Consider the following 12,965-nt stretch of genomic DNA (forward strand, 5'->3'; position numbering starts at 1 on the left):
TGGGTCATAATGTGTAACATGCATTACGGTGTGTGTGGCATAATGTGTAAGGGGCATTACCATGTGTGGCATAAAGTTACTTAAACATAATGGTTTGTGGCATGATGTCTACTAGGCATACGGTGTGGGTCATAATGTGTAACGTGCATTACGGTGTGTGTGTGTGGCATAATGTGTAATGGGCATTACCGTGTGTGGCATAAAGTTACTTAAGCATAATGGTTTGTGGCATGATGTCTATTAGGCATACAGTGTGTGTCATAATGTGTAACGGGCATTATGGTGTGTGGCCATGGTGAGTGTCTGCGCATGCACATGGGCGATAATGCGCAAGTGCAAACTCCCGAAGTAAGCGCCTTCAGCAAATTTTAAATTCGCCGTGGTGCTTGCTGTCTGATTAACAGGCAGGGGGAGTTTCGGGGGAGGGGGGCACCTGGCGATTCATGAGCGTGTCCACAAAAGCGGGGAGGTGTGCATAGAAATGCTGGGAGGTCCAGAGCAATCGCAGGTGTGCCCCTGCCAGCTCAGGGCGGGCTGATGATGTCACCGCCTTCAATTCGGCCATCACCATTCAATTAAAATTCAAATCCCGGCTTCTATTTTATAGCGAACAGAGGAAAACTCATTCAATGGTGAGTAACCATCAAATTATCTTTCCTCTGTGCGGCGCATACGACCAGATGTGTAAATGTACAAATCTGCTCACAGAGCAGCAACGGGATCCGGCAGTCGATGGGGCATGCATTCAGCGAGGTGGCGTTAACCTCCTCGCTGGATGGTGAACATACGCAGCTTAGCGAGCAGGTGTGAATCGGGCTCATTCTCTTGCACTGAGCGGCATTTAGTGCTATCTCTCTCCAGGACAAACGGGGAACCTGACCACACCACTGCACGCCGGTCGTGACCACCACGGTATATTTGGTCATCTTCCATCAGCTGGAACACACACCGTTTGTACAGAAGAATCCGGGATACGCTGCATTGTATCAGCAGAGAGTGCAGCAGTATTGTTCTGATGTCACACTGAATGTTCCTGCGGATCTAAGAGTTTCTCTGCGGTTACAGACCCATCTAATCTCATTACGTGTGCCAATAAGTGATGTTTCTCACTCATACACACGTTGGGAAGACTCTGTCGTCCTCCTCCTCCTCGGGCATCTTCAGAGAGATAAAGGAAGTGAAGATCCATCCAATCCTATTACGCCACTTCTCCCACATAGTGAAGGTTTAGACAGCTGGAAGTTCCTGTGTCTCTGCCTGTACTGGGGAACGTACTGCGGGGGTAGGAAGACATTGTCACAGGCTTCAAAGGAGAGACGAGAATATTCAGCGCTGTATAAATGTATAGAAGACTTTCTCCAATTAGCGTCTTACTGGTGTCAGCAGTCGTCAGAATGTGGAGAGATGGGGGCCGCTGTTGTACATACTTCACAGGCATCTCAGTGTAAATTTACTGGTGCTGGATACACACTGGGTGATATAGAGTTAACAATAGGGGCAATATCAATATCGTTAATAATCTATAGTGTAAATCGTCTTTTGTGTATGCTAAATGTCGTTAAAGACGTGTGAGCATTTGCATCGTTAACATCCCCCACCTCCCTGTTGTCTACTTGCAGCTCAGTGTTGAAAATCTGCTCAATAATGCACATATTTATCATTTATTAACAGTTTCTTATATAGCGCAAACATATTCCGCAGCGCTGTACAGAGAATAGTTGAACATTCACATCAGTCCCTGCCCCAGTGGAGCTTACAATCTATATTCCCTACCACATGTACACGCACACACGGACATTCTAGGGTTAATTTTGTTGGGAGCCAATTAACCTGCCAGTAATTTTTGGATTGTGGGAGGAAACCAGAGCACCCGGAGGAAACCCACGCAAACACGGGGAGAATATACAAACTCCGCACAGTTAGGGCCATGGAGGGCCTCAGCGCTGTGATGCAGTAATGCTAACCATTCAATGACATCAATGACCACTATCGGTTAGTGTGTGTGCGCTATATCGGTCGCACGCGGCAGTGCCTGGAATCGCCCAGTGTGTACCTGGATGTGGGTTACGTGGATGATTCTGTGCAGGGTTTATCATACTACTACACAAGTATTTGCTTTCCAATATATGCATTGGGCATTGGTATACTGTAGCTCGCCTCCTACAGTGTAACCTTCGTAGTGCGCCCACCATGGCCGCCTCATCTGGTGCACTTGTGGGGGTGCCGGACAGTTTCCCGACAGTCGGGATCCTGACAGTCATTACCCCCACGTCAGGATCCTGACAGTCAAAACCCCGACACTCAGGGTCCCGACGGCCACCGGCTATTCTCCCTCGTGGGGGTCCACGACCCCCATCGAGGGAGAATAGAATAATGACGAGCGAGCGTAGCCTGAAGTCGGGCTAATGACTGTCGGGATCCCGAATGTCGGGACCATATACCACACCCAACTTGTGGATGGGATGAAAAATACATGGACCTGAGTATACATTGAAATCATCCATTTTGGGTAATTTCTTTTAGGGGTAATCTATTCCACGCAGAGCGCCTAAAATGGCAGCCGCACCTGGTACCTTCTCATGGTGGAGTACACAACCCATGGAAGTTATTATCCAAAATGCTGCACCACTCCTGCATTATGCTTACTGTGTGCTCAAGGGTTTCTTTTGTTTGTGACTTGTCCGTTACTGTACTACCTACATCCTCTGTATTATGTGCATTGTTTTTTAATGTCTGTAAAGCGCCTTGAGACTGTTGGAGAAAGTGCGCTATATAATTTAAATTTAGTGGGAAAAAAAGGTGGAGCGCTAAGTGGATCAATTGGATATCACTATTTTATTTTATATAAAAATATTAAAAAGCAAGTGATTTTATAACAAGACAATAATACGTGAATAACAAAAAACAACAATGGTAAAAAATATATATATAGGACAAGGAAGACAATACTTATGTCTCTGCGTAGCTGCCTTTGTGTCCCTTGGGATAAGGGGGGAAGGACTCTCCGGATAGTGCACTACCGAATTGGTGGTTAATAATTTGCCGTCCTGGATGGTATTAGAAGACGCTGGAGGATGCTCTGGTTCCCAAAAATTTGGGGTCCTCACTAGGTTGTGCTGATCCCAGTAGTGGATGAAAACTGTGGTTAATTTTCTCGCTGGAGGAAGATCTGTATACCTTCAGAATGAAGGGTCCTCACGATGGTGCGATAGTGGATGTCCACAGGATACAAGTTGATGACTCCCTATTTAGGAGATAGCAATGGGATTGGAATCCGGAGGATGGCAATGAAAGGGGAACTTCCAGGAGAGTGGAGGGCAAAGGGAGGGGGTGGGGGGCAGTAGGCAGAGTTAAAGGTTCTTCCCGGTCCTTATTCAATAAAAGCAAGTGCTGCCTAACATGTTTCACCGTGACCTCACGGCTTTATCACGGCTTTATTTATTGAATAAGGACCGGGAAGAACCTTTAACTCTGCCTACTGCCCCCCACCCCCTCCCTTTGCCCTCCTTTCTACTCTGAGTTTCCAATCTCGAGTATACCACCTATTCTATTATAATTTAAATTTACTTACTTACGTACCTAGCATAAGAGTCGATTTTAATTTTTGGATGATGATTTTGGAAAATGGGTATTTACTAAAGGGAGATTTGAGCTGGAGGTTGCCTTGAAATCAGCTGTAATCTCGTTTATTTATAAGGCGCCACAAAGTGTCCGCAGCGCCGTACATAGCAAACAAAAAAAAAAAAATTACAAGGTAACGTACAGGGTGTGTTGATAAAATACAGTATAAATAGGGGTATAGCTGGTAGAACTAAAATCAGCATCAATTCTGAAGTAGGTGTCGAATTTGTCGAGTAGACTGTAGATGAAGTAGAGGAAGGAGCACTGGTGAGGTAAAGAGGTAGGGTGAGTACATGAAGAAGGAGGGCCCTACTCATAAGAATTAACAGACTAAAAGGAGGTGGGTGGACAAACTAAATAGGATATGTACTGTAGGAACGGATGGAGGGGTAGGGTAGGCAGGATAGGAGCGAAAGAGGTTAGGAGGAGGAGGGATAGGCTAGTCGGAAGAAGTGGGTTTTGAGGGAGCGCTTGAAGGAGGTAAGGGAATCAGAAAGCCTGATGGGTGGCGGGAGGTTGTTCCAGTGCAGGGGGACAGCGTGAGAGAAGTCTTGGACACGGGAGTGGGAGGAGGTGATTAGGTGAGAGGTCAGGAGGCGGTCGGCGGCGGAGCAAAGAGGACAGGAGGAGTGTGGAGCTTCTATGTGTAGAGACATGTAGATACGTTTTATATTGTAGCGAGTGCCAATAGATGATGTAGACATGCTTGATTGGTGGTGTTAGACAAGCCCAATGGGTGCTAGACAAGCCCCTTTGATGGTGCACCCCCTAATAAAATGTGCTGTGCACACCTATGCTCCTCAGCAATTGATGTGAGTGGAACTGGTAGGTCCCATGAGCATCTTTGGGAGGAAGGGGGTTCATGCTAAGGATGGTAATCAGTTGGTTACCCAACAATGGTCACCAATAATAGGTAACATCAATAGTGTGAAACCATTTGGAAGGGAACCATTGTTGGTTTCACCCATCGAAGGTCATCACTGCTTAACAGTTCAGTAGACTGTGGACCAATGAGAGCGTGGCAGCAGAGGTAAGCACTTAGTAAGCAAAAAATAAAACATTGTTGGTTGTGTGTCATCAATGGTGGAAAAACACCCGGTTCTTCCCCACTGATGGTAAAAGTATTAGATCACAGACCGTTAATGGCTTTCAGTTGTCAGCGGTTGATGGCCATCTCTAGGTCATGCATTTCATGTCCACTGTAGGATTTTGCCCAGTACCAAGATCCAATGAAGAGTCCTCAGAATGTGTTAATATCCAAGACAACCAGATACAATACTGTAGGGAAGTGAACTTTATCTTGCGCCAAGTATAATTCCATTCATTGCCATGAGTCACACAGTACAGAATACCTCTCACTAAGAAAGCAGCTCAAACATAGATTTATTTTACCCCCTTACCCCCTGGATATGTGTCTGTCTTACATAGACCCCATCTCCCACCCCTTTGGATGCCCCACTGATTAGTATAGTAACATAACGTAGGCACTGTAACAACCAAGTACAAACCATAACCAACGAGGCACAAAAAGGCAGTGGCGCTATAGTACAAGGTATAAATACAATATATACAGTGTACATGAGATTGCAAATGTATATATACCACATACTGTATATACGTGTTGCATTGATAGCTACCATCATTTGAGTAGAAGATCTGTAACTGGCCTGATAAAGGTATACATATGCACTATATACATACATATGGCACACGTGGGTGCCGAATGACCTCCCAACAGCCCGGATTCCGAAGGTCAGTAGACCGACTTAGAATCTTGGCTGTTAAATGCAGGACAGTTGGGACCTGGACTTACAGGGGCTATTCTCCCTCGTGGGGGTCCATTACCCCCATAGAGGGAGAACAGAACCTGTGGTGAGCCACGAGCCCGCAAGGAGCTTCGTTGTGCTTGCCCCTCAGTGTTGGAGTCCCGACTGTCGGGCGCTATACCACACCCGGCACCCGCTCATCATGACATTACTATGGGATATTAGTATTATAATGAATGCCCTTAATATTTGCAGTGTAGTGGGCAGAAGAGGAATATGGCCGCTCTATATGGATAACTAGAGATTATGAGGCTTGGTTCCAAGTTTGGTAGATTTTTATGTATTTCATGTCCAATTAACCTGAGGTCAGGCACATTGTGGCTTCTATTTGGAGATACCTGGTTCGGATTTGACCCTGTTCTTTTTCAATGTAGCGCAAGTTCAGCTCCAAATTAAGTAAATGAATTGGCCATCCAAAACACGTAAGATTCAGATGACCAATAAGATGACATTTTCCAAACGGTAAGGTGCGTACACACTATGCGATATTACAAATGAGAATGCTTATTTTTGGCCTTCTGAACGATATTGTTTGTAATATCGTCTAGTGCAGTGGTTCCCAAACTGTGTGTCGTGGCTCCCTGGTGTGCCTCAGAGTACTCGCAGTGGTGCCTCAGAGTACTCGCGGTGGTGCCTCGGGTTTGGTGGTCCAGAACACATTCTAGTTATATATGGTCAATGTAATAGGCAGAATCACTGCTTGTGACTTTCGATTATAAAATATGCGGATAAACAGAAGTAAATACTGTCCCTCACCACATAACTGGACCTTAGGACGGCATATAAGCGCAACTTATTTCATTGAATATTTTTTTTTCAGAAATTCTCGGTAACAAACTTTGCACCTAGGGGTGCCGTGTGAAAAAATATTTTGACACTCTAAGGTGCCATGATTTAAAAAAGTTTGTAAACCATTGGTCTAGTGAGTACAATCAATATCATTAACGGTGCGTGCTCTAACAGGTTGTTGACCCCCCCGTCATCCATACATGGAGCTCAATTGGACTATAACACCAACTACTGCATGCTCAGCGGGGTGATGTCACTAACGATAGTGTTCAGGGCGCATGCTTAATATCATACGCTCCGGAGCCCTGCCGATATTGTTAATGATATCGCTCGAAAAGTGAATTGTATAGTGTGCATGCGCCTTCACAGCGTCGAAAAGGAACCAATCATATCTACTTTTGGTGAAACTATGGGTGAGTGGCCGATTTGATCCAGCAGCGATATCGTCAACAATTTCCTTTGAAATCCCAGTCAAACAATATAGTGCACTGAATGTTAACGATATTGTTCAGTGACGTCATGGGGTCCCTGTTTCGTACATGTAGTTGTTAACGATAAAGTCGAATTGAGCTGCATGTAGAGATGACGAGGGGGTTTGATGGTGGGTCATTAGCAATCCATGGGAGCGTTCATCATTCATAGTATATACAATGGGTAATATTTTCTACAATGGCACTCAGAAGGGCCAAAATGAGCAATTTTGTTTAAAATATCGCATAGTGTGTACACACCTTAATAGTCCCAGCAGGTATTGCCAACCAACATATGGAGAGCCACAGATTGCTTAAACTTGAGTTACCTGTATTCATAAGGTTAAAATAATATAAATATTAAAACCAAAGATATGATGCAGCCAGTTGAATGTAAACCCTGAATATATTCCATGATATTTACAGAGTAATCAGCCATAAAGTGATTCCAATGGGCTCCCTGCAGAAAACGGGGACTTCTGTGAAATGTGTCTCGGTCGTTTTTGATACAGAAGATTTTACGACAATTTTATAGTAAATACAAATCCCGTTAATAGTAGAGGTTTCATATGAAGGCACAAATACCTAGGATTTTAGGACCCCATTAAAAACAAAAGCTGCCACTTGACTAAGTAACTAGTCTTGCTGATACTGGCTTCAAGTTCAATTTTATCCACTACAGAGTGCAAATTATTTACGGCTTGTAAAGTCAATTTATAAAAACCAAATAAAACTTGGTAACGTTAATTAACTATGTCAATAGTTTCTTCCTGCACCAACGTATTCTCATTGCCTCCAGACTTTGAATGGTTAAAATTAATCGAGCCATAGAGTTTGGCAGAGTCCTTAGATGCAAACGCCTTCCTCCTGTAGAGTTCCCCTTTCCACATTGATATCATTAATAAAATTGACAAGACAACACCGCCAAGAGTTAGTAGACACAGCCCGGCAATCACACATCTATCCAAATGCGCACCGATAACTGCGTTTCTCTTCTCGATTTGTTCCATTTCTCGGGCCGTGATGGAGTTTGGATCGGACCGGTCTCTGGGGACTAGGTACGAAATTATGACGAGAAGGATCCCGGTGATCAGGAATGTCACGGCACTGATGAATCCGTAATCCACAGACTTACCGGAAGCCTCTGATGTAGCTTCATCATCGGACATTATAGATGCTTCATGAGTTCCATCTTGTTGGATTTCTCGATCAGTGGGGTGATGTTGGTGCCTATGGCCATTCTTGAAAGTTGAATGGGTCACAAGTTCTATGTTGACGTTTTCGTCAATATATGTAAAAGAGGTTTCAACTTCATCAATGCAACAAGGCTTTTTACTATCTTTTCCATAATCTTCTTGTGATAGCTTAGGACCTGGCACATCATCTGATGTTGCTAAAGATATGGACTCGTACTGATCCGGTGACAAGGCAGGAGCCAAACAATGATTTTCATAACAAAAGGTCTTTGGGTCTTTGACATTGTATCCCCAGTCCACGTTGTTGCACTCATCTAGTATTTGTGGCTGCCCGTTGATGTGATGAAGCTCCATACACGCCATAGAATTCCTCTACATATCACCACAGTCTTCGTCCAAGCCTTTCAAGTGTCTAATGAAAGAAAGAGAAATGATACATTTATGTAAGACTCCACAGCCTCTAAAACAGATGTAGATAAATTATATTAGTTATTATAAAGGTTGTTTTCAACCATTTAAAATACAGATGTGTCCTCAATTACTTCCCCCCACATGGTGTGAGGTGCTGTTACAAGTCATGGGTAGTCCAAAAGACCAAGCCATGGTCTTCTTATTGAGGGAAGTGGTCTGCATCCATGCCGGCTTCCAATTGCCGTCAGAATACTGAAGCCGTAACTTCAGGATACTGACGCAAGTATACCAGCAGCCAGCATTCCGAATGCAAGTATGCAATGAGTGCGGCCGGGAAAGGGGGCATTAGGTTTAGGCACTAGTGGGGGAACCAGGGTTAGGCTGCGGAGGGGGAGAGGTTATGCTACAGGGTGGAAAGGCTGGTTAGCCACTTACAAGGGGTGGCAGTGGGCGTGGTGGTGGTTTAGGCACAGGGGTGCAGGGGCTTGGTTTAGGCACAAGTGGGGAAGGTTAAATTCATGTTGCTGCAAGTTAAGTTAGGCTCCAGAGCACCTATCTGGAGCCTCTGTATCAGGATGCCGGTCTAATGACTTCTGGCATCCACAACAATGGGATATCGTATGTACACCCTTATTGAGATGAGCAAAGTATGCGGAAGATGGGTGTATTTCTGATATTTTATGCGATAAACACCTAGAAAGCTGACCGATCAGGATTTACCAGTACAGTATACTGAAATGTGATGCAAAATACAAAAAGAAAAGTCGGTGTTGTTATATAAATAAGGTTGAGTCACAAACAGTGAAATTTGGGTTGGTTCGATTTGGCTCAAAGAGTGTGATCATACAACAAGATCAAAATCTGATCACATTTCATCATCTTGCTGTAAAACGGTGAAAGAAATAGGTCAAATGCTGACCCCATTGTGTGACCTGAACCCCATTGAGTGACCTGAACATGTTTTCTGGCGACTGTATGTGTCCGATTGTCACTGTACAACATGAACGATCATAATAGTACAAAATGTGTGAGCAGATTGGCTTGGCTGAACCGACTTCACGTTGAAGGCTTATGAAGAACAACTTTGGCTTTATAAAGCTTCCGGTTAATTGGAGAAAATAAACATTTCAGAGCTTAAATATGTAAAAGAAAATATGCAGTTTCTCTAGCGTAATAAACAACGGAAATTGTGAAATAATGTGAAGGAATAGGATAGTAATTACACTATTGCATTGTGTATAAGGTAGTCGTCTTTTATATCGCAAATTATAAATAAATGAAATGGTGAGGTGGTGTCGGCAGACACAATAAATACGTTTAAAATAAGGTTGGACAAACATCTATTGGTTAAAAACATCCAGGGGTACAAACAAGAATCTTAATCTGTCTTTAAAGATATCAGAATACGCAACATATAAAAAGGGATGAAGCTAATAGATCATACTGGCTAAAACCAAGGTTGAACTCGATGGACGTAAGTCTTTATTCAGCCTTAACTACTATGTAACTATGTAGCTACAGTATATAGAGTGTGGTGTGCCAAACACCAAATTTTGCCTGTGATGCGTCCAGAGGCAGATTGGCCCACTGGGAAACCCGGTCATTTCACTGCGGGCCGGTACTGATTAGGCCACTTTTTCCCTGTCTGGGTCACCGCTTTTTCCCTGGCTGGGCCGCGGGACTCGGACCGCGCTACCACAGTGCTTAGTGCCCGTGGCCGCAGCCACCGACTCCTGGCTGCCCACAGTTAATTTGGCCGCCGGTCGCTTTCGGGTGACGTCTATCAACTGGATACCACACTGTAGATCTATCAACCGGATACCACACTGTAGACCTATCTACCGGATACCACACTGTAGGCCTATCTACCGGATATCACACTGTAGGCCTATCTACCAGATACCACACTGTAGGCCTATCTACCGGATACCACACTGTAGGCCTATCTACCGGATACCACACTGTAGGCCTATCTACCGGATACCACACTGAAGATCTATCAACCGGATACCACACTGAAGATCTATCAACCGAATACCACACTGTAGGCCTATCTACCGGATACCACACTGTAGGCCTATCTACCGGATACCACACTGTAGGCCTATCTACCGGATACCACACTGTAGGCCTATCTACCGGATACCACAGTGTAGGCCTATCTACCGGATACCACACTGTAGGCCTATCTACCGGATACCACACTGTAGGCCTATCTACCGGATAACACACTGTAGACCTATCTACCGGATCCAGCACTGTAGACCTATCTACCGGATACCACACTGTAGGCCTATCTACCGGATACCACACTGTAGATCTATCAACCGGATACCACAGTGTAGGCCTATCTACCGGATAACACACTGTAGACCTATCTATCGGATACCACACTGTAGGCCTATCTACCGGATACCACACTGTAGGCCTATCTACCAGATAACACACTGTAGACCTATCTACCGGATCCAGCACTGTAGACCTATCTACCGGATACCACACTGTAGGCCTATCTACCGGATACGACACTGTAGATCTATCAACCGGATACCACACTGTAGGCCTATCTACCGGATACCACACTGTAGACCTATCTACCAGATACCACACTGTAGACCTATCTACCGGATACCACATTGTAGGCCTATCTACCGGATACCACACTGTAGGGGCCTATCTACCGGATACCACACTGTAGGCCTATCTACCGGATACCACACTGTAGACCTATCTACCGGATACCACACTGTAGGCCTATCTACCGGATACCACACTGTAGACCTATCTACCGGATACCACACTGTAGACCTATCTACCGGATACCACACTGTAGGCCTATCTACCGGATACCACACTGTAGACCTATCTACTGGATACCACACTGTAGGCCTATCTACCGGATACCACACTGTAGGCCTATCTACCAGATCCAGTACTGTAGACCTATCTACCGGATACCACACTGTAGGCCTATCTACCGGATACCACACTGTAGACCTATCTACCGGATACCACACTGTAGGCCTATCTACCGGATACGACACTGTAGATCTATCAACCGGATACCACACTGTAGACCTATCTACCGGATACCACACTGTAGGCCTATCTACTGGATACAACACAGTAGATCTATCAACCGGATACCACAGTGTAGGCCTATCTACCGGATATCACACTGTAGGCCTATCTACCGGATACCACAATGTAGATCTATCAACCGGATACCACAGTGCAGGCCTATCTACCTGATACCACACTGTAGACCTATCTACCGGATACCACACTGTAGACCTATCTACCGGATACCACACTGTAGACCTATCTACCGGATACCACACTGTAGACCTATCTACCGGATACCACACTGTAGACCTATCTACCGGATACCACACTGTAGGCCTATCTACCGGATACCACACTGTAGGCCTATCTACCGGATACCACAGTGTAGACCTATCTACCGGATACCACACTGTAGACCTATCTACCGGATACCACACTGTAGACCAATCTACCGGAAACCCTTTGCAATGATAGGACGTCTGGTAAAGTAGTCCTGCCCTCCTACAGTTGTTGCTGTCTCACTTAAGACTGCTTGCTATTACTTTTACTCAAAGTGCGCATTGTGGAGATGTTGATCATTTATATTATATATTTCAATCACAAGACAGTAAAAAAAAGTAAGTAAAAAATAATAGTTCACTTGTGGATTGTGATACGATGAGTTTTTTTCCCCATGAAAAGCGCAAAATAGGGTCCTAATGCAAGTCTAGGCTACGGTGCTGCTAATGTCAGCAAGTGCTTCTGCCGCCCTGGAATCATAACCCGCCAACCTGAGTCATCACACGCTCATTCCCAAATGCGTACAGATTCTAAGCCTATACGCAAAAACGAGGAACATCGGGGCTAAGGGTTGACCTATGGCAACTAAGTCTGGACACAGCAGTAGCGTCGCATGTATTTGCTTGCAGATATAACACCCTTTCACAACAGCCGTGATGCACCTGCGTTTTCCATCTGCAAATAGCTGCAAATCCACTCGATTGATTTTCCCCGTGTGCAGTCTGTGTGTAGCCCAGGACTTAATCCTCGGCTGCGATAGAAACAGGCTGATGGAGGGCGGAGCTGATGTCACATGACTTCCCCTCACACACCTGGCCACGTCTGCGTATTACCTGACACTCCCAGATAACAGCCGCTCACCATGTAATGATTCCCCAGTGTGTGCAGTGTGTGTGTAGCCCAGGACTTACTCAGTGGCTGTGATAGAATCAGGCTGATCGGGGGCAGAGCTGATGTCACATGACTTCCCCTCACACACCTGGCCACACCTGTGTATTACCTGACACTCCCAGATAACAGCCGCTCACCATGTAATGATTCCCCAGTGTGTGCAGTGTGTGCGTAGCCCAGGACTTACTAAGCAGCTGTGATAGATCAGGCTGATCGGGGGCGGAGCTGATGTCACATGACTTCCCCTCACACACCTGGCCACACCTGCGTATTTCCTGACACTCCCAGATAACAGCCGCTCACCATGTAATGATTCCCAGTGTGTGCAGTCTGTGCGTAGCCCAGGACTTACTCAGCGGCTGTGATAGAATCAGGCTGATCGTGGGCGGAGCTGATGTCACATGACTTCCCCTCAC

General features: G+C 45.3%; 1 protein-coding gene across 1 annotated transcript in view; it reads right to left on the bottom strand.

The window, feature by feature from the left end:
* Window positions 1-4,980: 4,980 nt before the first annotated feature.
* The window catches only part of TMEM74 (transmembrane protein 74), a 39,985-nt gene continuing 32,000 nt past the window's right edge, over window positions 4,981-12,965 (bottom strand). The window contains exon 2 of the mRNA XM_083186699.1: window positions 4,981-8,314. Coding sequence (XP_083042825.1) covers window positions 7,450-8,265 — 816 coding nt within the window. The 5' untranslated portion in view covers window positions 8,266-8,314 and the 3' untranslated portion in view covers window positions 4,981-7,449. The remainder of the gene's footprint in view (window positions 8,315-12,965) is intronic.

Source organism: Crinia signifera, chromosome 5 (genome assembly GCF_055691185.1).
Source record: "Crinia signifera chromosome 5, ASM5569118v1, whole genome shotgun sequence".
Classification (NCBI taxonomy): domain Eukaryota; kingdom Metazoa; phylum Chordata; class Amphibia; order Anura; family Myobatrachidae; genus Crinia; species Crinia signifera.